The sequence below is a fragment of the Echinops telfairi genome, unplaced genomic scaffold (genome assembly GCF_000313985.2).
Source record: "Echinops telfairi isolate 266 unplaced genomic scaffold, ASM31398v2 ScPeMD7_3;HRSCAF=10, whole genome shotgun sequence".
NCBI lineage: Eukaryota > Metazoa > Chordata > Mammalia > Afrosoricida > Tenrecidae > Echinops > Echinops telfairi.
Window position 1 is genome coordinate 26,876,172 of NW_022103899.1, and position 25,820 is coordinate 26,901,991.

General features: G+C 39.6%; 1 protein-coding gene and 2 pseudogenes across 6 annotated transcripts in view; 2 read left to right on the forward strand and 1 right to left on the reverse strand.

Moving 5' to 3' along the window:
* Positions 1 to 25,820, reverse strand: part of ORC2 (origin recognition complex subunit 2) — a 56,040-nt gene that overhangs the window by 25,143 nt on the left and 5,077 nt on the right. For 3 of the 6 annotated variants that reach the window (XM_045295776.1, XM_045295782.1, XM_045295772.1), the window contains exons 2-11: positions 25,692 to 25,760; positions 24,606 to 24,709; positions 24,029 to 24,172; positions 17,924 to 18,013; positions 14,751 to 14,843; positions 12,285 to 12,316; positions 9,330 to 9,390; positions 4,986 to 5,176; positions 2,840 to 2,938; positions 568 to 677 (exon numbers count right to left, since the gene is read on the reverse strand). In XM_045295776.1, coding sequence (XP_045151711.1) covers positions 568 to 677; positions 2,840 to 2,938; positions 4,986 to 5,176; positions 9,330 to 9,390; positions 12,285 to 12,316; positions 14,751 to 14,843; positions 17,924 to 18,013; positions 24,029 to 24,172; positions 24,606 to 24,699 — 914 coding nt within the window. In that variant the 5' untranslated portion in view covers positions 24,700 to 24,709; positions 25,692 to 25,760. The remainder of the gene's footprint in view (positions 1 to 567; positions 678 to 2,839; positions 2,939 to 4,985; positions 5,177 to 9,329; positions 9,391 to 12,284; positions 12,317 to 14,750; positions 14,844 to 17,923; positions 18,014 to 24,028; positions 24,173 to 24,605; positions 24,710 to 25,691; positions 25,761 to 25,820) is intronic. The other 3 variants (XM_004701530.2, XM_045295789.1, XM_045295768.1) reach the window with 2 other exon arrangements.
* On the forward strand, positions 6,712 to 6,971 carry LOC101662964 (annotated as a pseudogene).
* On the forward strand, positions 13,098 to 13,552 carry LOC105978481 (annotated as a pseudogene).

Sequence of the window (25,820 nt, forward strand, 5' to 3'; positions counted from 1 at the left end):
GGGGGGTGGGGGGAGGAGTTGATATCAAGGGCTCAAGTAGAAAGAAAATGTTTTAGAAATGATGATGGCAACATATGTACAAATGTGCTTATTACAATTGATATATGGATTATTATAAGAGCTGTAAGAACCCCCAGTAAAATTATTTATTAAAATTAAAACAAAACAAACAAAAATGTGTACTTTCATTTTAGAAATTCTGCTGTGGATAACTGGACCAAAATATAAATGATGTACTTATCAATCTTGACATATTAGCATTCAAATATTTTTATGAGTAGTAACTTTTAAAAGACTATTTATTTTACCAATGGGCTATCAAGTCTGATAAACTCAGAAAACAAACTTCTTAAAATCACAGAATTTCAGAGAAGAGTCATACATGTAAAATTATATGAAATTTCTACTTTTTTGTGTCATTATATTAGGAAAACAGCTATCTTAAAGATATTTCAAGTTTGTTATAAAAATAAAATTAAATATTACATTGCTTGAATTTTAACATTAAGGTTTATATGCTATAGCACAGTGTGTTCTACGAGGGCATGCAGTGGTCATAATACTTACTGTAACTGTAACATCCACTTATGAAATAACTGTTCATATTGCTGATTTAGTTGTTTCAGCTCAGCAGAAAAGGAAGGTGAAACCTTGCTCAATAAGTTACGCAAAGTTTGCTTTAAAAGAAAGTGGGAGAGAAATCACTCTCAAAACAATGAAGCCAATCAGTTCAAATGAAAACCGTTTCCCTGTACACAGAAGTCAGAAGAAGCTACAGGTAGATAAGTGCAACATATATTACTTTACTTGACTTAAAATTTGGTTTTTTAAGATTTTTTAAAAAAACATTATTTTTGTAGTCTTGTTAGTAGAACAAGGATCTGCAATGCTTTGTGTAGAATCATCTACATGATTGAAAATTCCAACCATAAGGGCTTTTACTGCTAAGATCATTACCAACAGATCATTGAACCTGACTCCCAGTTCGACAGTACAGTCAGACTTTTCATGGATCGAGAAAAATGTATAAGCTTAAAGCAACAGTACAATATTAATTCTCCAAGGACATCAAATTACTTATAATTTGCGATTTTCATTAGTAAAATAAACTTGTCCCGCTATTTCTCTTCTCTTTTGGGACAATTTTTAAAATCTCTTATAAGTATAGTGACGTTTTCACCCTGCAACTACCACGTTCTCAAGATTCTACCTTTAAAGTACATAGTCACTAATTCTGAGGATTAGATTTGCAATTGTCATTGCAGGTCTTTACTTATCCACACACTGAAAGAAAGTAGCACGAGTTCTCAATACGATTTCTAAATAGGCCAGGCAATTTAAAAATCGTTGCCATCACTTCTGGAGTTTGCTGGGTTGCTACTGAGTACTGAGGAGTTAATCCCATCTTTCAGCAGCGGACGGGCGGAGTAGCACTGCCCGTGTGATTTCAAGGCTACGGTGCTGATGGGCGCAGACAGTTAGGACTTTTCTCCTACACGGCAGCTGGGTGGGCTTGCTTATCTCGAGCCGACACCGACACCAAATTACCCAGAGCACCCTACATGTGGATGCTTTCATTTCAAACTTTGGTATCTGTGGAGAACTGCACCGTTGGCTCAATTCTTCATTTCCTTTGCTTTCCTACCACTAACGGGGTACAGTGCAGTTCAGTGCTTCTGGATGTTGGTGTCCCCCCACCCCACCCCCACTGACGAGCTGTGGCCTCTAGAATGCGACAGAAGTGACACAGTGCCGGCTCTGAGGCAAGGCTTCAAGAGGCCTGGGTTCTTTCACGTCCTCTCTCTTTGTGACGTGGCCATCACCACAAGAACACGTGTCAGCGAGCCAACTGATCCAGGGAGGGAGAGGGTGTGAGTACCACAAATGTGAGTAATGGAGTGATTTGCACGGGTCACGGCGGTTATCACATGCAGCGGTCGCTATTCCAAAATCAGTGGAAGGCGTTCCCCTCTCCTGTCATGAAGCGCTTCCTTCACTCCACTCCAGGTCCCTGGAGTCCTGCTTCAACTAGAGTAATGCATTTATCCTTTCCTCATATGATTTCTATAAAAATATATGCATTCTTCCTCTGAATGAACTGGCTTCTTGTCATACAATTTCAATTAGTCCCTGATCTGAGTCTAATATCCATGAACCAAGTAACAAGCATAGGACATAGGGGCATATCCAGGGCATAAAGTCTCATTCTGTTCGATGGCTAGTTCCACATGAAAATTCTTACATCAAAAAGTCACGAAACCTTAGAAAATCATACTCAACTCTGACCGCCGAGAATAATAAAATCTTGATATTCTCTGAACCAATCTTTTCTTCTTCATTTAGATGATCAACTCTACCTTCGAGTGAAAAGATTCCCTCTCCTAGGGGGATATCAGTGAAAATCCCAGCTAGTACAGTTGCGTGGTATTTCCAGGAAAATGAGCGTGAGAAGCAGAGTACAGCTATCTCATTCCTCACCTCAATTCATAATATCTGTAAGCGGAGTACGCTCTGCTCCTTGTAAGGCTATAACTCTGAGGGAGTTATTAGGCTAGCCTTTTTATGATTATTTGTTATAATCTCTATAACAGAGGTTACTAGTACAGATGCATCAAAGACACTATAACCCTGATGATTAGGATAGAGCTTGAAGAAGTTATCAAATAACAAAGGAAATAGTAAGTATAAAATAAGTCTATAAATTTTAACATTCATTAGCGTTCATTTAATCAGGAAAAGACTTCTCCTTATGGTGTCTCACTCAAAAGTAAGAGTCTTGCTTACAGGGCATGTTTGTCAACTCAAAGGGAGCTGACAAGTTCTGTCCTTCACGACATACCTGATCCAGTTTCCCCTGTTTCAGCTTCTGCAGTGTCCTATCGGAGGTTAAAACTTTTGAACTGCTGTGAGCTTCGAAATATTCCTCTACTAAGTCACTCTGAAACGGGACAGAGCAAAGTCAGTTCTCAGTTGTTTCAGACGTCGGTGTTATTTCAAAACAACACAGCGATAGCAGTGCAAAATAGAACTAATGAAAAAAATTCATTACTTTCATTACAGCTCTTATCACAATCCATACATTCATCCATCGTGTCAAGCACATTTGTACATATGCTGCCATCATCATTTTCAAAGCAATTTCTTTCTATTTGAGCCCTTGATATTAGCTGCTCGAGAATGTTTGATAGCTGGTAGCATCGTTATGCAGTTAGTTCAGGACCAAAGGATAGGAGCCCTGGTGGCATTGTGGTTACATGCAGGGCTGCCAACAGCAGAGTTAATAGTTTCAAACCACCAGCTGCTCCAGCCACGCCAGGGAGAAAGACGGGGCTTTCTCCTCCCGTGAAGTTCACAGAGGTCCGATCCTTGTCCAGTGGGGTCGCTGTGAGAGGAATTCACTAGACGGCAGTGAGGATTTCTAATAGACTAACTCTGAAGACCATAAAAGATAAAATTAAAAAAAAAAAAAGACTGAAGTAGTCTGCTCCTAAAAATGATTCTTAGGTACCAATATACAATCTTCACTTACCAAGACTTGTGCTTGCCCTCAAATAGCCCCAACAGATTCTTCACCATCAGCGTACGCAATGAAGAACTGTGGAAGGGGCGACCAGCGCAGCAGAGCCAGGTAAAAAGGACGTGTCTGCCATTCTAGAAAAAGGCCTCACTACTTGTTTGATTTCCTGTCTCTGGACAGGACTAGTCTCTAGGTCGGTGGTTCTCAACCTGTGGGTCACGACCCCTTTGGGGATCGAATGACCCTTTCACAGGGGTCGCCCGACTCATAACAGTAGCAAAATGACCGTTATGAAGTAGCAACGAAAATAATTTTATGGTTGGTAGGGTCACCACAACATGAGGAACTGTATTAAAGAGTTCCAGTATTAGGAAGGTTGAGAACCGCTGCTCTAAATGATCTTTATTTATAATAGCTTATGTACGTAATTTTCTATCAATTTCTACAAATGATAATTTGGGAATTTTTCATCCTATTCTACAAATATCACTTCTAATATTTACATACCAGTCTACTGAGTACACATGTTGTAACTTATGTAACCATTTCCCAGTGGACAGACATTTAGGTTGTTTGCAACTCTGTACTACACATAATGTTGCTGTGAACATTTTTACGCATATAACTCACTGGTGTTACAGTGTTGGTGAACACTGGTGAATGATCATTTCCCTATGTTTGTTCAGGAACTGGAGTTTTTCTTACTCTTGACATTTTCCAAGGGCCCTTCAAATCAAAAGCTGCTGATTAGGAGAAAGATGAGGTTCCCTCTCCCATAAAGATTTACAATCTTGGAAACTTATAGGGGGGCAGTTCTACTCTAGCGAGTCGGCATCCATTTGATGGCAGTAATTTTGAATTTTTGACCTTGAGTTACATTCTCCTTGAGGGGGATCGGAAGACAAAAGGAGCAGCCAAAGCTAATCTTGGTAGCAGATTAAAGAACTCCTTCCAATTGCTTAAGCAATGACAACCCAACAGAAAACTGTACAAAGCAGTCACACAAAAGGAATTACAAATGGCTGTAAAAACACAGGGAAAATATTTGTAAGTCAAAGAAGAATGCAAAATTAATTGCTCACAAGATTTCTATTTTAAAGTATAAGCATATGCATTTGTTTAAAGAATAGGGGAAAATAAAAATGAGATATTCAGAAATGATTACAAATGACTTGCTCTTAAAATTCCTATAGCAAACTTGAATTTGTTTTTTGTTTTTGTTTTTATTTTTTAAGTAAAAGAAAAAAAGTTACAGTTCCAATTCTTAAGGACATTCTGTATTAAAGACTACAGGGACAGATTCATTATAGTATTTAATGAAACATGCAGGCCTAAGAAGATAAAGGAAAATGAAAAAAGAAAAATTGAGATTGGACTTCCCCTCCTATGGGTCTCTTAGGGCATCCTGTCTTTGGAGGATCACATTACTTTAATTTAAGGCTAAAAGTATCTCTCTTAAGACACTTACTGTTTTACCCTTCTTCATTTTCTTTGAAGGTGTTTCTTTGTCAGCAGCTGTGGCAACTACTCTGTTATGAGTCTGCGTCTTTTGCCTCGAAATGACCTCACTAGTGTCTTCATCTTCCTGCGCAGTCCCTTCCTCATCCTCCGAGTCAGAAGTAGAATATTCACTTTCACTGTTGGAATGCGAACTTGGAGCTGGGGGGGGGGACGGACCATGAGAATAATGAACGAATTAACAAGAGAAACTCTAGAGTACAAAGTAACATTGTAGGCTTTGAAGAGAGTTTGCTTGAGCTTCACCAAGAACACAAATTCTCTGAGGACCAACTTCCTTTTGTCAAATTAGGCTAAATAGTGCCTAGTTTAATAAATGGTTGTGAACTTTATACTGAAATTTATGCAAAGCACCAATAATGCCTGACTCGGTTGAGACAGTGGTAGAATCTGTCAAAGGATGCTAACTCCATCTTCTTCCTTCTCCCCGGCAACAGGACTCCACATCTTAATGTGGCAGTGGCCACCTGCAGGGAGGAATCAAGACAAGGTCCTTCTTTTGCCGGATGCTTGATTTCCCAGCCTGTCTCGGAAGTAGTGCTGACCTCTACCACTTCCCAGAAATCATCAAGCTAGTTTTATACTCATCAAAATAAGTAAAAAGTTAGGTTTAAAAGTTTGTTGTAAAATATGAGTGAGATAACTTTTACCAAGTCAGGATAATTATTTTGAGCACTAGATCTCTTTCATAGGGTTGTCTAGCTATAGAGAGCATACAACAAGTAGGGCTACTAGTTTTTAAGAATGTTTCTTTGGCTTTTCTCAAGGACTTGATTTTGTAGGCAGACATCAGGGGGGCCTCAAAATTTTCATGAAAAAAAAATTCTATTATCTTTTAATTGCATTTTAAAAATATTTTAAGATCATTTTATTGGGCATTTAAAAAATGTGTAAATAAAACTTCATTGTGCACTCGGTTAAGGTTTGTAGAACAGACTGTTTTATATTCAGCGATTCATACACATTTTGTTTAATCTCATTGTTATTCCAATGTAACCTGGCTTACTCCACTTCCTCTTTGAGATTCCTGTTTCCATCCCTCTTTCCTAACCCTTCTGAACTTCATCCTTGGGTAAGTGCTGCTCCTTGAGATCATAAAGGGTTGGTTTTCCTAAGGTATGCGAGCATTTTAGTATTATTATTTTCCTTATAAACCTATCTATTATTTGGCTGAAAATTGAGCCATGGGTGTAAGTTCAGTTCCAGATATGAAGAGTGACTAAGGGTTATAATCTTGGGGGTTCCACCAGTCTCCCCATGGCCAGTAAGCCAGGTCTCTTATGATTTTGACTTCCGTTCCTGTTGCCCCGGCTCTGTATGGGACCTTCAAAGGTGATCCCTTTCAGAGCAGCTGGAGGTGGTGGCCTGCCAGGAGTTTGGAAGCCCTCTGCAGTTGGGCAGGCTCGGGTCTTCATGGCTGCTGCTCATGAAAGATAACTGAGAAGTGGTCAGGGGCACCCTCTTTTACATGTACACATCCTGCACATACGCATATATGCTTGCTGGTGATGGGGAAAGGAGAGGAAGCTCACTTCTAAAAAGGTTTCTTCTTAAAGTTTTCTGAGATTGCATTTCTCTCGCCCAGACTGGGGGCCTAGATCCGCTACATTGGTCACCAGGGACAGACGGCAGCTAGACGGCGGCAGGGAGTCTGCACCACTCGCTGGTACCATAGGATGAGTTTACCCCTCAATCCCAAACCTTTCCTGAACGGATTAACAGGAAAGCCAGTGATGGTGAAACTGAAGTGGGGCATGGAGTACAAGGCTACCTGGTGTCTGTAGATGGCTACATGAACATGCAGTGTGCAGATACAGAAGAACACATAGACGGGGCATTGTCTGGACATCTGGATGGAGTTTCAATAAGGTTTAGTAATGTCCTTTATATCAGAGGTGTTGAAGAAGAGGAAGATGATGGAGAAATGAGAGAATAACATCTTTTGTGGGGTTTTTTTAATATATGTATATTTCTAGGCAATAAAGATTTGTTTTGTTTTTTTAAAAAAAGATCTGAAATTGATTGTGGTGATGGTCGCACAACTCTCCTTAATATGTTTGAATGATTAAATTGTATGATGGGTGATGTCTATAACCCATAAAACTGTTGTTTTAAAGATTCTTCTTTAGGTTACAGAGTATATCAGATATAAAATAATAACAAAAATAGCACATATTACCTTTTATTGTTAAAACATTCAACCACTTAGAATTACCAATTTTAGGCTGATTAAAAATACAAGACTAATAGTTCCACAAAATACAGGTCTTGAAGGGAACAAGCGACAGTGGTAAGCCCTGAAGTTTCGCTGGATTTGACAATGCTAGTTATTATTAGTGCCAGGGGTCAAAACCCCAAGAAAGGGGGTGACATCTTTCTGAAACATAAAAGTCTAATATTTATTTACTCCAATGACAAATATCTAAAGAGCTAAAACCATTTTTAATTGCTCAGAAGGCAGAATCCTGTGTGTCTATTTTGCTTTGTGTAGCATTTAGTGCAGCACCTAGTACAAATATAAATACTATTATTTCATTGTACCATTTTTTGCAGTATTTCAACAGAACTTTGTTATTTTTATTATCAGGAAACACTGTTGTAAGTGGAGTTTTGCGGTGGCTGTTGGGAGGTGGTTGCATGTTAATTCTGACTCATGCCCACCCTATGTCAACAGAAAGGAGCACCGCCTGTCCTGCCTGCACTGGCCACGCAATGTTCCCTTTAAGCCCCTGGTTGTGGCCTCTGTGTGAGCCAGTCTTGTGGACAGTTTCCTCCTTGTCTCCGTCTCTCAACTTTACTAAGCATGATGTCATTTTCCAAAGACTGGTCTCATGATAACATGTCTAAAGTTTATCTGATAAACCTTGCCATCCTTATTACTTTTTAAAAAAATAATTGTTTTGGGGGCTTTTACATCTCTTATAACATTCCATACATCAATTTTATCAAGCATATTTGTACATATGCTACCATTATAATTTCTATAACATTTTCTATTTGAGCCCTTGGTATCAGCTCCTCTCCCCCCACCCCTCATAACATTTTGAAATAAATCAATAGATCCACCTAAAAATAGTCTCAAAAGAAAAAAAAAACTAAAACACACGTTATTTTTATTGATTTTTAATAGATTTCAATATCCACAGAATGTAATATGAAATAAAGTTCACCAAGTTTGAAGTTAAAAAGACATAGTCTTGAGAATGAGGGCTGTCAGAGCAGACCCCAAACCCATCTGAAGACAATGGGACCTCCCCTCACAGAAGGGTCACAAGGAAGGGAGAAGTCCACTAGGACGCAGGACAGCACCAGTGAAACACACAGTACTCCTCTGGCTCCTTGAGGCTTCCTCACCCCCGCTATCATGACCCCAGTCCTGGCTAGACCGGAGCATGTACACTGGTAACAGTAAAGAACTTACGACACACGGAACCCATATCAGACAAACCCCTCAGGAACAGAAATGGGAGTAGTGATATCAGGATGGTATGGGGAAGATGGGGAAAGGAGGAGAGACGGTGGAACTGACTGTAATGATCGACACATAACCTCCCCCACCACGTGTCCCCAGGGGAACAAACAGCAGAAACCATGGGGGAAGGGAGACAGCACGATCAGTGTAAGATATGAAAATAATAATAATTTATAATTTATCAAGGGGTCATGAGAGTGGGAAAGGAGGAGGGAGGGAAAAATTGGAGCTGATACCAAGGGCTCAAATAGAAAGTAAATGTTTAGAAAATAATGATGGCAACATATGTACAAACATGCTTGATATAATTGATGTATGGATTGTTATAAAAGCGGTAAGAACCCCTATTAAGATGATCTTAAAAAAAAGATAGTCTTACTATCAATCTATAATATGAGATAAAGATATCCTTTCTCTCATGAAAAGAAAGAGCAGTAAGTTGTCATAAATATAGTTATAATAATAGAAGATAGTAAAAGCTAACAATTATTAATAAGCACATGGCCAAATAAACATTATAATAAGCATTATGACATTCATTAATTCTCATAAAAACTGTTATCAGAGGAAGTATTATGAAACAATTTCTATTTAGGGTTATGTCTTACTAAATTAGCTTAAGACTGTGATAGCCTGCCCCATATAGCATAATTATGATTCAAATGTTACAAATGAGAACACTGAAGCAAAGAGAAGTGCTAGCAAGGACCGGGCAGACGCAGACCCAAGCAGCCTGCATATGGAAGCTGAATACTTAACCCTCTACTGCTGCCTATTTCCATGCAACTCTTGACAAAAACTTAGTGAAATGGGAATACATACCCATTAATCTTTTCCTTTGAGCACTAGGTGTTGCTGAGAGAAATTTACTTTTGTCACTGTCCTGTTTTTAAAAAGAAAAGGGAATATAGTTAAGTAGTCAAATAAAGATAATAGTGACACAGAAAATTAATGACTGGTCTGAAAGATGCTAGCAAAGAAAAAATATACACTGTTTAAAGGACAAGTCTCTAATTTAAGACTTCAGGAAGATAAAGATAAATTAATTTGTTGGAAAAAAATAAGAGTAGAACAACAAAAACAAACTCCAAAGGATTCCTAGAGAGACTCTGGAAATTGTATTCAAGATACTTATAGAATATGTAGTTAAAGGAAAAAAAAGTACACTCATGTTCTTCCCCTGACGACCCAGAAACCCCCATAAAATCTCTCAACTGAAGAGGCCAAATCTTTGGGGCCAGTGAGACCGCCCAGGCCTATTCAGAAAGGCAGCAAGCATTCGAGATGTCACTCTGCAGACACAATGTGCTCCCTTTTCAACAGGACAACAGTGGAGCTGATAGGGGCACCCGGCAAAACAGTGGGGTTGGATGCAGGGTTGATGGTCCAAAAAGAGTGCTGAATTTTTGTTGGAAACACTTAAAAATGCAAAAAGTCATGCTGACCTTAAAGGTTTACATGTGGATTCTCTGGCCATTGAGCACATCCAGGTGAACAAAACTCCCAAGTTGTACCACCGGACTTACAGAGCTCATGGCTGGATCAACCCGACCATGCGCTCCCCCTGCCACACTGCAGGGATCCCGATGGAAGACAAACACCTTGTTCCTCCACCAGAAGAGGAGGTTGCTCAGAAGAAGAATATCTCCCAGAAGAAACTTGGAAATGTTTAATGTTTTTGACCAAGAGTCTCAAAAAGTTTTTATATTTTGCTATCTTGACCTAGGACATGTGTGCACATGTATCTGAAATAAATTGCGATGAAACAGTAAAATCAGAAAATTTCAATTCTGTTCTATTTCATTTTTTAAAATATAGGTCATCCTACTAATCAGTTTCAAACTGAAACAATCTGTACCCACAGAGCTTGACTATCAGGCCTGAAAACTGAGAGCACGTGTGTCAAAATAATGAGTGTCAGAAATTCCTTGTTCAAAAAATAAAGCTGTAAATTAATAAGTAACTACAGTGTTTGCTATAAGAAATTCCTGAAAACTAGTTTATCTGCACAGTTGGCTCCTTTGTCAAACCACTCTCACATTGGGACAACAGATAACTCAATAGCTGGCTTGATAAATAATAGTTTATTTATCAAAAAAATAGTTTATTTATCAAGACTCACTTCTCTACCTATCCAAAAATACCATGTTATAAACTTTGCTCAACAGTTCCCCATCTTAAAAAAATCTTCCTTAAACTACTTGAGCCAGATTCCAAAGCCTACACATATCCTTTCCTGAATTCCTCTTCCAATTCCACAGCACCAAGCCCGTGTCCCAGCAATGTCCTCTATTGCAAGAGGGCTAGTAAACTTAACTGTTTGATTAGTGGGTTTTCTGGAGGCCTTTTGGGAAACAAGATCCACTAATGATTCTGATCCAAAATTTGAAAAAGAATATGATAATAGAGCTAAGTTATTGATTAGATTATGAAAATGCATTTTATTCATTTACAGTGATATAACCCCCAAGGTACAATAGTACTGGGGGAAAGCATTTTTAAAGTCATGGGAAGCTCCAACATTCCTAATCCCACATCTCCACTGAAACCAATTGCTATGGAGTTGATTCTGACTCATAGCAATCCTATAGAACAGGGAACATCACCATAAGGCTTCCCAGGCTGTAAATCTTTCTCTGCCGTACCTTTTTCATGGGGGTTTGAACTGCCAATCTTTTGATTAGCCTTGTGCTAATAAACCAATCTTTTAATTAGCAGATAAGTGCTTAAGAATTGCACCACCAGGACCCCTAACATGCCCCCAGACTCTTATCTAGCCAGGTCTGCACAGGCCATGTCCATGCCTTGAACGGTCATCCACACTCTAATCCAGGCATGTCTAAACCCACAGCCACCCAGGTCTGGACACACCTCCCACTCATCTATCCAATTCCTATGATTCCTCCATGTCCATCTGGGCTTGCCCACATCCACGCAGGACATTTGACAATTCATGATACAAATACAAAACCACAACACACAAAAGAGAGGATAAATAACGTCAACTGTTTTCAGCAACCCTGTAGGAACTTATCCATTTTACAGCCAACTTAGTGTTTCAATGTAAATTGTAAAATAATAGATTAATGGGTCAAGCCTCATGAAATTACAGAAGAGTATATATAAACACACAAAACAAAATCCATACAATTTCCAGGCCGGCTCTACATGCTGGAAACACCCAGGAATAGTTCTGCCATAGCAGCTGGGAGCAGTACACCTGGCTGCACGGTCCAGCATGTCTCCTTCCTACTTGAGTGAAGTCAGGCAATTTATTTAGACAATTACCTGTAAATTATAAAGCACTTTATAAATTAAGAGATGAAATGGGTATTTTTTTTTTTTTGAGATTATAGGTGAAGTTCACCTTATTTTCTTTTCTTTTTTTTTTCTTCTCTTTTTTAACATTTTATTAGGGGCTCATACAACTGTTATCCCAATCCATACACACATCAATTGTGTAAAGCGCATTTGTACATCGTTTCTCAAAACATTTTCTCTCCATTTAAACCCCCGACATTAGGTCCTCATTTCCCCCTCCCTCCCCGCTTCCCCCTCCCTCATGAGCCCTTGATAGTTTATAAATGGGTATTTTGTCATATCTTGCCCTGTCCGACATCTCCCTTCATCCACTTTTCGGTTGTCTGTCCCCCAGGGAGGAGGTCACACACAGTTCCATGTAATCGGATCCCTCTTTCCTACCCGAAATGGGTATTCTTTAATCATGTCTTACTTTGAAACAATTATGTTTTTCTTTGGCTTTAGTCAGTTACTTACCTTCAGCTGAACACTGTCTGACGTAGAATGTCCTAGAGAATGAAACAAAAAGCCAAGTCTTACTCTACAAGTACCTCTTGTTCATCATGGTTCAGTATCATTAGAAGCGCACTGTAGTTTCTCAGAGGCGGCTGCATATTGTTACATTCTCAATTAACGGCACCACTGACCCACAGTCATCAAGTCAATCCCTACTCATTGAGGCCCTGCAGGACCGACTGGAACTGCTCCTCAGGTTGCTGGGTATAAATCTTGATAGAAGCAGACAGCCTTATCTGTCTTTCTGGAAACAGCTGGTGGATTCAAACCATGAACCTTGTGATTAGCAGCCCAATCCTTAGCCCGCAGCATTACTAGAGCTTCTAGGGGCTGAATTTTCACCCTTCATTTAATTATTATTCCAATTAGTGACAGATATTTTCTGCATGCTATCCATAAGGGTTTCAACCGCTAATTTGTCCGAAGTGCACAACCTCTTCCTTGTTCATAGTCCGTTCTCAGTTTGGAAGCTTGGCTGAAACTTGCTCACTTTGGGTGGCGCTGCTAGTATTTGAAATGCCAGTGTCATAGCTTCCAGTGTCACAGCGTCACAGCAACACACAAGCCACCGCAGCACAACACACGGACCGACACGTGACCTCTTCAGAGCACTGAAAAGCAAGGAAGATACTTTGAGGACTAAGGTGTGCCTAATCAAAGTCAGGGTATTTCCAATTGCCTCATATGCGTGTGAAAGTTGAGCACTGACTAAGGAACACCAAAGAAGAATTGATGTTGTTGAGGTAGGGTGCTGGTGAGGAATATTCAAACACCATGGACTGTCAAAGGAACCAACACAGCTCTCTTCATGGAAATACGTCCAGAGGCTGCTGCCGTCGTCGTTGTTGTGGTCAGCGCGCCGAACTCCTGGGATCCGAGAGCCGCCTTGGGCCCCTCCTCGCCACCGTCAAGAAGTGGATGTTCAAGGAGAACCACTCGTTGGAACACAGATGCATGGAACCCGCAAAAATCCACGCGAAATAGCCTGACAGGGTTCTGGTGATTGTGGGAAAAGTCTCTGGCTCTCAGATTGTTGACACTGACAAATGGAAGTACCTGGTACCATCCGACATCACTGTGGCTCAGTTCATGTGGATCATCTGAGAAGGCAATCTTCCTCCTTGTGGACAAGACAGTCCCACCGTCCGGCCTGACTTTACGAGAAGGAGAGAGAGGAAGATGGGTTCTGGTAGGTGGCCTACAACGCAGAGAACACGTTTGGCTTCTGAGGGCCAGCGGGGGCCAGGTGCACTGTTCCTGTGTGTGGATCTTGTAAATAACCTGCTGTTTTCAGTTACTACACAGACCCTTTCGACACAGACCGATTAGTGCATTTGTAACTGGATTTATTTCTTAATATATTGGAAGGTTTTGTTCCTTAGATAGTAAATTATCAGAGTTTATTTTGAGTTTTTCTTTTTGTGCCTTGTGCTCATGGCTCTAGGCCCCGGGGGAACTGTTCCTCTGGGAATCATATTTAATGAAAATATTTCCACATTGAAGTGAGGTAGGTGAGATATTAAGGTGACAGAGAGGGAGATGACACATTGGTTCTGAATTATGTCTGAAGTGTTAGATAGCTAAGTATTAAAAGCACCCAGATAAATCCTTAAAAAATCAGAACACTTGCTTCACTAGATTTTTGCCAACTGCCAATCTTGTTGGACTGAGCTAATCTGTTCCTCTTTTTGAAACTTAAGGCAAATGATTAACAATAAAACTTCTCTTGTGAAGACAAAAAAAAGAGAAACACATCCAGAATGCTCTTTAGAGGCAAGGATGGTGGGACTTGCACTTTGGACATGTCATCAGGAGAGACTAGTCTTGGAGAAGGGCATCATGCTCGGTAAAGTGGAGGGGCAGAGAAAGAGAGGGCCACCCTCACCATAGTGGTGCTGCAAAATGGGCTCAAAACACAAGAACAATGATGGGCAGTGTTTCGTTCTGTTGTACAAGCAAAACAACTTGCTGGTATCTATCAACAATAGTAACACTTCTGCATTTCTATAGTATTAGTGTAACAAGAAAAAAATGATGCCTTTTTCACTGTTGATTAAAAAGTACACTTTAGTTGGAATAGAGCATTCATAAACAGATCTGAGAAATTATGCACAAACAAGGTTTTTAAAGCTTTATTCGACAGATAATGACACAGTAAATCTTTCCTGGACATTTAGCTAACTCAAGCAAATGATAAAAGACTTTAAGTGTCAATCTGCACAATTTCAGTTGGCCCACACATTTCCTCTCTACTGACTGCTGGACACAGGTATATTAAGGTACACAGGGGGAATATTAATGGCATTTTGTTGAATGAATTAACAGAGCAGAACAGAAGAAAATATACATTTACTTGCACTAAATAAATAACATTCTGTAATGTGGTGCAACCATGAAAACTTTTTTCAAAGAACATTAAAGACTTACCCTTGCTACTTTGAGGTGTGTTGAGTGTTACTTCCGGATCCATCTTCGAATGGCATGGAACCATTTTCCTCGGTGGTTTTGCTAGTTCTGAAGCTGCAAACACACAAATTAAAAAGAAATGCAAGAACAGCAGCTGGGAGGCAGCAGCTTTACTGCCCTCAAGTAAAGGCTTCTGAAAACCCGCGGTCACTGTTAACGGAGAGGCACATCAACTGAGCAGGGACAGAGTATTCGTGTGCAAGGAAACGTGGGTTTACTTGTACTTACTACTAATCTGCAATGAACGCTCTCATCACAAGTAAGCCTGTGTTCACCTGACTTACTGGATTCTCCATCCTCGGTACAGATTGCTGTTTGAAAAGGGGCCATGCTTCTATAGGAATAAGCTGTAGCAGTTGGAATAGGGGCAGATGCATACCAAGAAACAGAATCTTTGATGTGGTGTATAAGATGGCAAACTGTTTAGTACATACTACTATGCAACCACCAGTAAGCCTGTACTTGCCTTGCTTATTTGGTAGTCTGACACAGAAACCTACCCATATTGAGTACTTCTACATTCTATAGTACAGAACTTCAAACTCGTATGGAAACCAGATTTGTTGATCCACTAAGAGTGGAAGAAAACTGGAATCTAATGCTCAGAAAAATAAAAAAACATATAGACACACAGTTTTAGAGAGAGAGCCTGTTTATTAGGAGTTACTAGTGGTAGGAGATAGGAAGGAAAGGGGGTCAGCAGAGAGAGAAAAGCAATTAAGGAGAGGATGAGGGCAATGAATGTACAATGTGCTTTACACAACTGATGTGTGTATGGATTGTGATGAGAGTGGTATGAGCCCCTAATAAAACGATTTTAAAAAAGCCAATTAAGGATGGGGTTGCGCAGACAATTACTGTAACTGCTGTCAATAAGCCTCTTCCTCATTGCCATGAAATCGATTCCAGCTCATATTAGTCCTAAAGTACAAGGCAGAACTGTCCCTGTAGGTTTGCAAGACTGTAACTCTTTACAAGAGTAAAAAGCCTCATGTTTTTCTCTCTCAGAGCTGCCGGTTAGTTTTGAACTACTGGCCCTGTTGACCAATGCATAACCACTATGGCGCCAGGACTCGTCAATAAGTTACAGACTTGTAAAAAGTTGAATTGTCAAAATTGTGTGACAGGTATATTTAAACAAGAAAAACAAAACCAAACCCTTGTTTTCTAAGGCTTCTTATGTACAACCAAACAGATCAATGGATTTGGTTCCCTGGTTTTCAGGCTAAGTTTCATGGGGCATCGCAGGTAATTGACCTATTAACAATTTAGTATTTTTGTTCTACCTCGTAGTTTGTTGTGTAATGCTTGAGATCTTACACACTTGTAAGAAACCATAGAAGGCCCAATAGTTGGTATCTACTCACCTGCAACAACAAGGAGAAGAAGAGTCAGCAGTAAGAGGATATGAAATGTATAGCTAATGATCTCTAGGAACGACTACTGGATGGTGCCTGGCTATGATTACAGAACTTTTAGATCAAAGGTTCCATAGAAGAATCTTGATCAAATCAGGGGCAATACAGACTAGAATTTCAGTTTTCAAGGAGTCTGAGGAAACCTCATAGCATAGTGAGGTAAACATGGCCACAAGATCATCAATTCAAACCTACCAGCAGCTCCCCAGGACAAACACGAGGCTGCTCAATCCCATAAGGATTTACAGTCCTGAAAATCCTACAGAGCGTTCCACTCTGTCCTATAGGATGGCTAAGAGTTGGAATTAACTTGATGGCAGAGAGCTTTGGGGGGAGGGCGAAGGGAAAGGGGACAGAGTTTTTTGGTTTTTTTTTTAAACCTTGGACAGAAACTACCCCATAAGCCATTGTTAAACTAAATGAATGCTTTAGTCTAACTAATGTTTGCTTTGAGCAAACCACTTTCATAAAGACTTAGCCCTGTAAGTGTAACTGACTAACGCACAAATGAAAATGTTTAAAGGTAGGGAGCCTAAATGAATGGTGCTGAAACAACACGGGTAAAGAGGGAGTGGTGACAGACACACGTGAAGTACAGAAACTTCACATGTAAAGTACATATATATATATATATATGAACTAGAGCCAGAGTAGCAATTTTTCCCTTATCTTCGTGTGTGTGTGTGTGTGTGTGTGTGTTCGCGCGCACACACACTGCTATCAAGTGAAAATAAACACATGATATGTTACTTTACTGCCTCCCAAACCTTCTAACCTAGTCCCCATTTTTATACTCTGCTCTTGAGAAGGTCTCGGGATTCCCACGATCATGTCTACAGACCAATGGCTTCGTGTTCACCAGTCTCGTAATCCTCTCGGATTCACCACACTTAGGAGAGTGTGGTGAATTCACCACTATTCCCTTGGGGTTGCCCATCCATCTGGAACCTACAGCATTATTTTAGTTCCTCTTGGTAGTTATTCCAACAGGAATTATTCACTCTTTTCATCTTCACTACCATTCTACCTATAAGAATGTCCAATGCTCAATCTTTGCATCTCTATTTTTATCGTGGTGGTATATACACCTATAATAACAATAAATCACCATTTCAAAATGTATAATTCAGTTCTGTGATTTTACAAAGTCCTCCTTGAGAGTCTACTTCTAGTCCCAAATATTGGTTAGACAAATTATACTTAATCATTACGAAAAATAGTTAAATATAACTTCGAAGTCAGAAATTTTTGTAGAAATGTTTGGCTAACTCTATCTTTTTACCATGGCTGTTAAAAGAGTTGGTGCTGACTTATCGCAACGCTAAAGGAGAAAGTGGAACCGCTCACTAAGGCGTCTGAAGCTGCCCGTCTCTCCAGGAGCAGCGGGCCTCCTCTTTCCTTTGTGTGCAGTTGATGAGTGTGCACTACCGCTGAGAGCAGCGTGGCCACCAGGACTCTACAACTTCTTCTCAACAACTCACTGCCATCCAGTCAATGGCAACTCACAGTGGTCCTAAAGGAGGGGGGACAACTGCCTTGATGAGTTTCCTTCTTTCCCCTGAAGAGCAGCTGATGGTTTCGAACTGCTGACCTTGTGCTTAGCAGCCCAATGTGTAACCACGACTCCACCAGGCACATACAGAGATACATGTTACGTACATTTACACCTTTTTGGAGAAGGTGAAACTGATCACAGAACTCAGAAAAGCAACATACCTAGCTTAGACATCTTTTCAGAGTGTTTTCTACTTTGAAAAGAGTAAACTTTACTCCCACTATCTGCAGCTGAGCCATTTTTCAAGGATTCTGAAAGAGAAAAAGCAACACACATTTAGAAAACGAGGGCAAAGGAAAACAATAGAAAATTTAGTTCAAAACTTAGTATCCGTACCCTTGCTACCTTGCATAAAGGTCTCTTCTAGAAATACATATCTATACAGAAAAGCATTTAAAAACAACAAAAGAAGATGTGACCTCGGAAAGGAAATAAGAGGTCACAGCTGAGGCTGCTACCACGAACGTGCAGGTGTTGCACTAGGCAAGGAAGGTTGCTGTGGAGACCACGCTCACGAAGATGAAGCCACCTTCAGTCTTCACGGCGTTGCTCTAATTATGGTGACAAATTTAACACAGAGGTGGCCACTTTTTTTCTTTCTAAAATGTACCCCAAATTATAAGTTAGTAGAAAAAAATATTAAAAACTGTTATTAGAAACATCTGGTTTTCACTGTACAAAGTATAAAGCGCATTCTCTACCTCTCACCTGATGTAAAATTAAAAAGAAACAACTAAGAAATGTTTTAAGAAATAAATCTTTAAAAAAGGAAAAAATAAAAATAAAATGATTTATAAAAAAAAAAAAGAAATAAATCTGACATATATCTATGAACTTGGCATAGAGAAGGATATCTTGCCCAACCCATAAGCAAGCTTTAGACTAGGTGGGCAAAAAAACCCTTTTTGTCATCTAATTACATAAATATTGGTGAAAATGTGAAAAAATTAGGAGCTCTTAAACACCTGCCTAGGTAAGACTCTAAAACATATTTTGTAGACCTAATACCTCATACACACAAGAAAACATATACAAGTGCTGATTATTAGTGCATTATCTGTAAGACAGGGAAAACTGAAAACAAATACAAATGTCCATCATTGACTAGGAAATAAAATATAGTCAAGTATGAAATGCCATACACAATGAATACAAATGGCCTGAGTCTCTCTCTACATTTGAGGGCAAGTCAGACAGTATTGTTGCAAAGTCACAGCAACATTTATTCCATGAAAATATCAAAATGTGAACCTATTATTCCTTGGCATGTCCTCCAGCTAGGTCTACGCTTTCGGAAGGTGGGGTTTCCATTTCTTTAACTCTTCCCTGTAGAATTCTGTGCTGTTATTATATATTCCATTTAAACCTTGTCAAAATAGTTTCGGCGTCCTCAAGGCACTCAAATGTTGTTGTTTTTAATGTTCTTGAGTTTTGGGAACAGTAAGAGGTCTGAAGGAGCAAGATCAAAGCTAAAGGGCACAGTGAGTAAAGTTTCCGAGAAAAATTCTCACAAGCCAGTTCTTGCTGTCCTTGTAGAACAAGTGCACTGCATGACGGGAAAAAGTGTCCTTGGTGCAGCTGCCTGGCTTTTCCCTCACTAACGCAGTTTTCACTTTTCTTCAAATGTCTTCCCAGGGGCCGGCCCCAATCCCAACTACGTGGACACCTGGCCCTCCCCTCAGATGAATTTACTTCAGAGGACAGCACTGAATCTGCAGCTCCGGGGGAGGGACATGTCTGATCAGACCACACGGGAGCAAATGAAGGGGGAGGAAGAGAGAGTGGAGCACATCTTGGCCCACCAAGCCTTGAGGACAATAATTCCCACTCAGAGCAGCCAATGCACAGAGAGGACCATATGACCGGCCCCATTATGGAGACACTGTGGGAATTCCGCCCGATCTGGCCCCACCACACCGAGGCAAAACACTAAGGGCGTGCAACAGAACAGCGAGAGGAACAGAGCAATGAGGTCCCCAGGAAATACCAAAATCAGACTTCGGGGCCAGGGCGTGGCGCCCCATCAGACTGGACCGGAAAACACTCCTAAAGGCTAACGGTCCTTGAACTAAAAAAAAATGTCTTTCCGATAAACACCCAAGATTGTTTTGTGACCCTGGAGAAAAATCTACCAAGACTATTTACCTCTCTGGAATCCCCAAACACACCTCCATAGCCTTCTGGGCTGACTTGCTGAGTTTAACTGGCCCGGCAGGTTTCCTTAGAAACCACTGTTTTGATTGGACATTGCTCTCTGGATTAGTAAAATCAAGACTCATCCCTGGCTACAGTTTGTTTCATAAAATTGATTTCAAGATCCTCAATCTCACTTAAAAGACTGCTACGAAATGGGATCTTGGAGCTAGCTGACTATCGAGTAATGCTTGCAGAAGTCAAGATGGTTGCTTAAGATAGAAAATGCTGTATTATGTAAGAACCCAGCTTTAGGAGCTATTCCATCACTAGTAGTTCTAGATTCTTTTTCCACTAGTTTCTGAATTTCAGTCAGTTTCTTCATTTTTCCAGTTGATGGTTTTCCTTCCCTTGGCTTGTCTTTGAGGTCTTCCTTAAAACAACTGAGCGCCCTAAAACGTCTTGTTTTACGTAGTGCAACATTTGTGTAAACTTGTTGGAAAGCTTTAATTATTTGAAAAGATGTCCACTTGAGTTTTGTTTAAAATGTGGTTTTACCCCTGATCTCAAAATTGTTTTTCCCGTAGCACAAAAAAGTATCCTTTTTATAGAAGATACTATTAATGGGACTGATAAGTGTATCACTGAGAGAACTTGACGCAGCCATCCACTGAGTGAAGAGGCATGTTTCAAAATGTTTTCTTTGGGATAAACTCATGTATATATGAATTAGAAGCCAAGTAGCAATACTTTTTGACTTACTGCTGTGTATCAATACATAATGTCAAAATTATAAGGTGATTAGATGAAAGTTACAAAGGTATATAAAGTATAATACTGTTTATATAAAAATTCGGGGAGGTAGGGAGGGAAAAAAAAGGAACTGATCCCAAGGGCTCAATGGAAAGTAAATGTCTAGAAAAGAACGATGGAATATATGTACTAATATGTCTGATAAAATTCAAACACACAAACGGTATATTGTTCACAGGCACACAAAAAATAAATATACAGTAAACAGGTTAGAGAGATAAGCACTTAGTTCATAACAGTAGTTACCTGTTACGGGAAGACAAGAGACTTTGCTGGTTGAATTCTTGAAGCAAACATGCAGAGTACATTAACTTTGAGGGTACAGTTTAAATAGTTACCAAAAGCTAGAAGTGCTTTTAATTGTCTGTCTCCAATCATCTCTTTGAATAACAATGGCTACCTATAAACATAATAAACACTCATGGCTAGTAGCCTGCTTTCTAGTAAAGCAGTTCTCAAAGTGTGATCCAAGAAACTCAGGAGGTCAAAACTATTTTTATAATATTAAGATACTTTGCTTTTTCACTCTTAAATGTAAACAGTGAGATATCCCAGAGGAAATCTGACATGCACGGATGCAGTCACCCTGGAGGTTAACAAAATGTGGGAAGCTGAATGAAAATCTGTCTTCTCGTACATTGGACATTTGCAAAAATGTAAAACAATGCCTTCCTCAGTAAATGTGTATGGCTTGGAAATAGTGTGCCTTCATTTAAAAGACATGTAATCTATGTTAGCATGATAATTATTACTATGGTTTTTAAATGAATAAATATTTTTAAATTATAGCTGGTGGCTGAAATATATAATTTACCCTTCCCCTGTTATTTTGGTGGTCTCTAGTTTGTTGCTATCACAAATGACATTGCATGAATATCTTATCTATATTTGTTTTATTTTTAATTAAAAGATCATTTTATTGGGGGCTCTTACAACTCTAATAACAATCCATACATCAATTGTCTCAAGCATGCTTGTACATATGTTGCCATCATTCTTTTCTAGACGTTTACTTTCTAGAGTCCTTGGTATCAGCTCCCCCCCACTTTATGTCCCCTTGATAAATGACACATTATTATTATTTTCATATCTTACATTGACAGCTGTCTCCCTTCCCCTGTGGTTTCTGTTGTTCATCTTCCTGGAGGGGGTGGTGTGTGGTTATGTGTCCAACACTGCGGTCGGTTCCCCCACCCTTCCGATAACGCTATTCCTCCCCTGCTCTGGAACTCCTGTGCTTTGAGCTCGTAACTGTACCTGTGCATATCCCTGTCTAGCCTAAAGGGAAAGGCCGCACTGGGGCCATGACCTCAAGAAACCAGAAGACTACTGTGTGTTTCATCAGTACTTTACTGCGTCCTGGTTGACTCATCCCTTCCATGTGACCCCTCTGTGAGGGGGTGTCCCACTGTCTACAGATGGGCTTTGGGTCTCTGCTCCAACCCCCCTCATTCTCAACAATATGCTGTTTGTTTGTTATGGGTCTTCTGATGCCTGTTACCTGGTCCAGACGACACCTCATGATTGCACAGACCAGTATGTTTCTTCCATGTGGGCTTTGTTACTTCCCTGCTAGGTCACTATTGAATTTTAAGCTTTCAAGGCCCCAGACGCTATATCTTTTGATAGCAGGGCACCATCCGCTTTCTTCACCACATTTGCTTAGGCACCCATTTGTCTTCAGCGATTGTGCAGGGAGAGTAAGCATCACAGAATGCCAGTTTTTTAAAACAAAGTGTTCTTGCGAGCAGAGGCTCGAAGCCTGTCCACTACTTCAGTGTATTGCCATATAAATATATGTCCATAGGCCAATATCTCTATTTTTATGAATTAATGTATCTACATATGTACACACCTATGCTTATACCTCTATCCATAGCTTTGCTTCCTAGATCGTTCCTCTGTTTCCTTTTACCTTCCTCCTGCCCCACCATCACGCTCACCCTACTTCGACCTCGTAGTACTTCCTCTCAGATTGCTGTTGCTCCAACACCCCCAGGATCTCTACATTCCTCCTTGTTGTTGATTTTAATTCCCTAGTTGTTCCCCTGTCTGTGGCGTTGTTTGTTCACTGCTCCCTTCCCCCTGCCTCCTTCTCCCCACAAGTCCCTCAAGGATGTTGGTCCGTTGCTTTCTCCTCGAGCTTGCTTCCTATGCCCGTCTTATATAAGTAGACAAACCAACGATATCATAGCTTATCTGTTTTACACAAATATGCATGTGCATGAATTTATCTGACATGTCTATCAAGTGGAATTGTTTTGACAAAAATTTTATGAAAGTGTGACATTACAAAACACTGCCAAACTTTTCCCAAGTGGAAAAAATTCACTCTCATTGTTTAAGGGTTCCTACTGATCTCTAATTTGTATTTGCATTAATATTTGGTATCATCCAGACTCCTCAATCTTTGCCAATCTAATGAGTATAAAATGACTGTTAAGGGGACAATCTTTAAAGGTTAGAAGCATGTCCAACAAAGGGACTGATTAAATTTTGGTACATCTATATCCCGTATATACTTGAGTATAAGCTGACCTGAGTGAGTATCAGCTGAGGCACCTAATTTTACCACACAAACGGCATTAAAAATGTGCTAAAAACTCAGCTTAAACACAAGTATATACGGTAAATGATAGTCTCTGTAGCCAAAGAAAACATAAACAGTGCTTTAGAATAATAATCCACCGTTCGAGATCATAAGGGCAGTACTTGCCCGAGACAGAGTTCAGAAGGCAGGAAGAGGCAGCAAAGACAAGAAATACAGGGAAAGAGTGGGAGGAGTGTTATATTGCAGGGACTGCCATCGATGGCATAAAACAAAATGTGTATGAATTGTTGAGTGGAAAACTAACTTACTCTGAAAACTTCTACTCAAATCACAATAAAAAGTTTGAAAAATATATATAATACTATTCATCCTCAAAAATGTTTTAAGTACAACGTGGCAGGAATCCGCCTTAGGTTGTTTTTAAAGGAAAGAAAGAAAGAAGCCACGAACAGCACACTACACACTAGGTGTGAACAACATTACTTCCTGGGATGCTCTTCCAGCTATGTTTGCAGAGAACATCCAAGGAATTGCTTTATGGAATTATTTTTCAAATAAAGTAGAAATATCTTAAATAATAACTTTTATAATAGTTAGTCTGAAGAGTCTTATTTCCTAAAATTAATTAAATTCAGAATAGGCTGTAAAGTAAATACAGAGCACACCATCACCTAAATAATCAATATTTATATGTACGCTGCAAAGCAGCAATATCAGCTACTAGCAGAAATACTGGTGTACTTCCCCTGCCCCAATCCCCCTCGAATACCTGGAACATCTCTCCCCAAAACTTCCACATAGTTCTGATCTTTGAGGACTTCTCGGTCATCTTCTTCCAGGTCATAGTCTGGTTTCTTGATTATTGTTTTTGTATTGACCAAAAGCTGAGTTCGCTCCTTTTTTAATTTAGCACCTATAAATATATCCAAGGAATTAAAGCAGAGCAAAGACAAACTCTTTTACAATACTACTTATATTGCCATTAGTACTTAAATGCTAAAAATAACATTCTCTCAGTGTTTTCCTGTTAATGGAAAATACTGACCTTTCTTCCAGTTTTCTTAACTAAATTAGAAAAAAAAAAAGTGAAAATATATGATTGCAGTCCAAGTAGCCGCACTTTTAACTACAGAGTGGTTATCATTTACCACTATTTCTGATCATTTCATATTAAATGAGAGTTTATTTTGATCTTTCAGTTAAAGCTTGAATAAAATAAAATTCAAAGTAGTTTTAAATCACAACTTTGTGCTATATCCTCAATATAATTATTAAACCATTTTAAAAAGTGAAGTAATACACAAGCAATACACAAGCATCTTTACAAGAATGTAACCACTCAGTACCTCCTTCTCTATCGAGAATGTGATTCAGAACATCATCATCCCCCACAAACTGAACCTGCAGCATCTTGCTTTGCTTCAATTCCAGTTTACTCATCACAGGCAACCTAAACAAAAGCAAGAAGTCACTCAAAAGCAAAGATTTAACAAACAAAAACCAGTTACACATTAACGTAATGAGCACATGTGTTTGTACAACGCTTTAAAAAGTCCTTTTTGCTTCTATTTAAGCCTTTTGAGGTATTAAAATATATACATTATGAATTACTGTGTTTATATGATCATAGATAATTGAATTTCATATGTGAAAAATGAAAGGAAGAAGTGCTGAGAATGGGGCAAAACCACCTCCCATCAAAGGGGCTCACATGTAAGGTCAAATAACAAGTCTTAGGAGGAAAGCTGTACTCAATCTACAAAACACCACATTCACAGAAAGGAGGCTATGCATCCAAGAGCTCAGAAAATGAGTAGCCCCGGGGGTGTCTGATACCTCACTGGTGCACCAGTCTGGATTAAATAACTCTCAGTTTTACCGTTAGAAGGAGCCCTGGTGGCACAGTGGTTACAGTGGCTGGCTGCTAGAATGACGAGGTCAGTGCTTCAAAACCACCCGGTGCTCTACAGCAAGAAGCTGTGGCGGCTGACTTCACTACAGATGTGCAGCCCTTTGCTCCAGGCTAGCTAGGAATTGATCAGCAGTGGGTTTGGTCTACTTTTATTGCATGCTCACCGAACAACTTTGAGTATTCACCTGACTTTTTAGGCAACTTGGTAATTAAATAGCAAACAAATGATCTTTCCAATACTTCATGGATTTCAGAGTTCAGTTGGCAAGCAAAAGCTTGATCAACTTTACTCTGACAAAATTCAGTTTCAAGACTTACAAATCTACTAGCGTGGAATTAATGATTCTAACACAATTTACACAAGATTCAATGTTCCCAGTGAAAAAAACCTCCTTCCATTTCTCTTATTGATCCTATGTTTGTCTTTTCTCCTGACGAAGAAAAACTGACTGTGGCCCTCCAGGGTCATACAACTAAATGGTACAATGTTTTCTTTTGACAACTGTTAAAATGAAATTACCTGTTTCAATTTTCATTTACCTTGAAAGGTACTATATATTCTACATCTGGAAAATTCAGGTACAGTGACCTGTAATTCAAAATAGAACTCAGTCAGGTTCAGCTAATAGAAAAATAAAAGCAAAAAGGG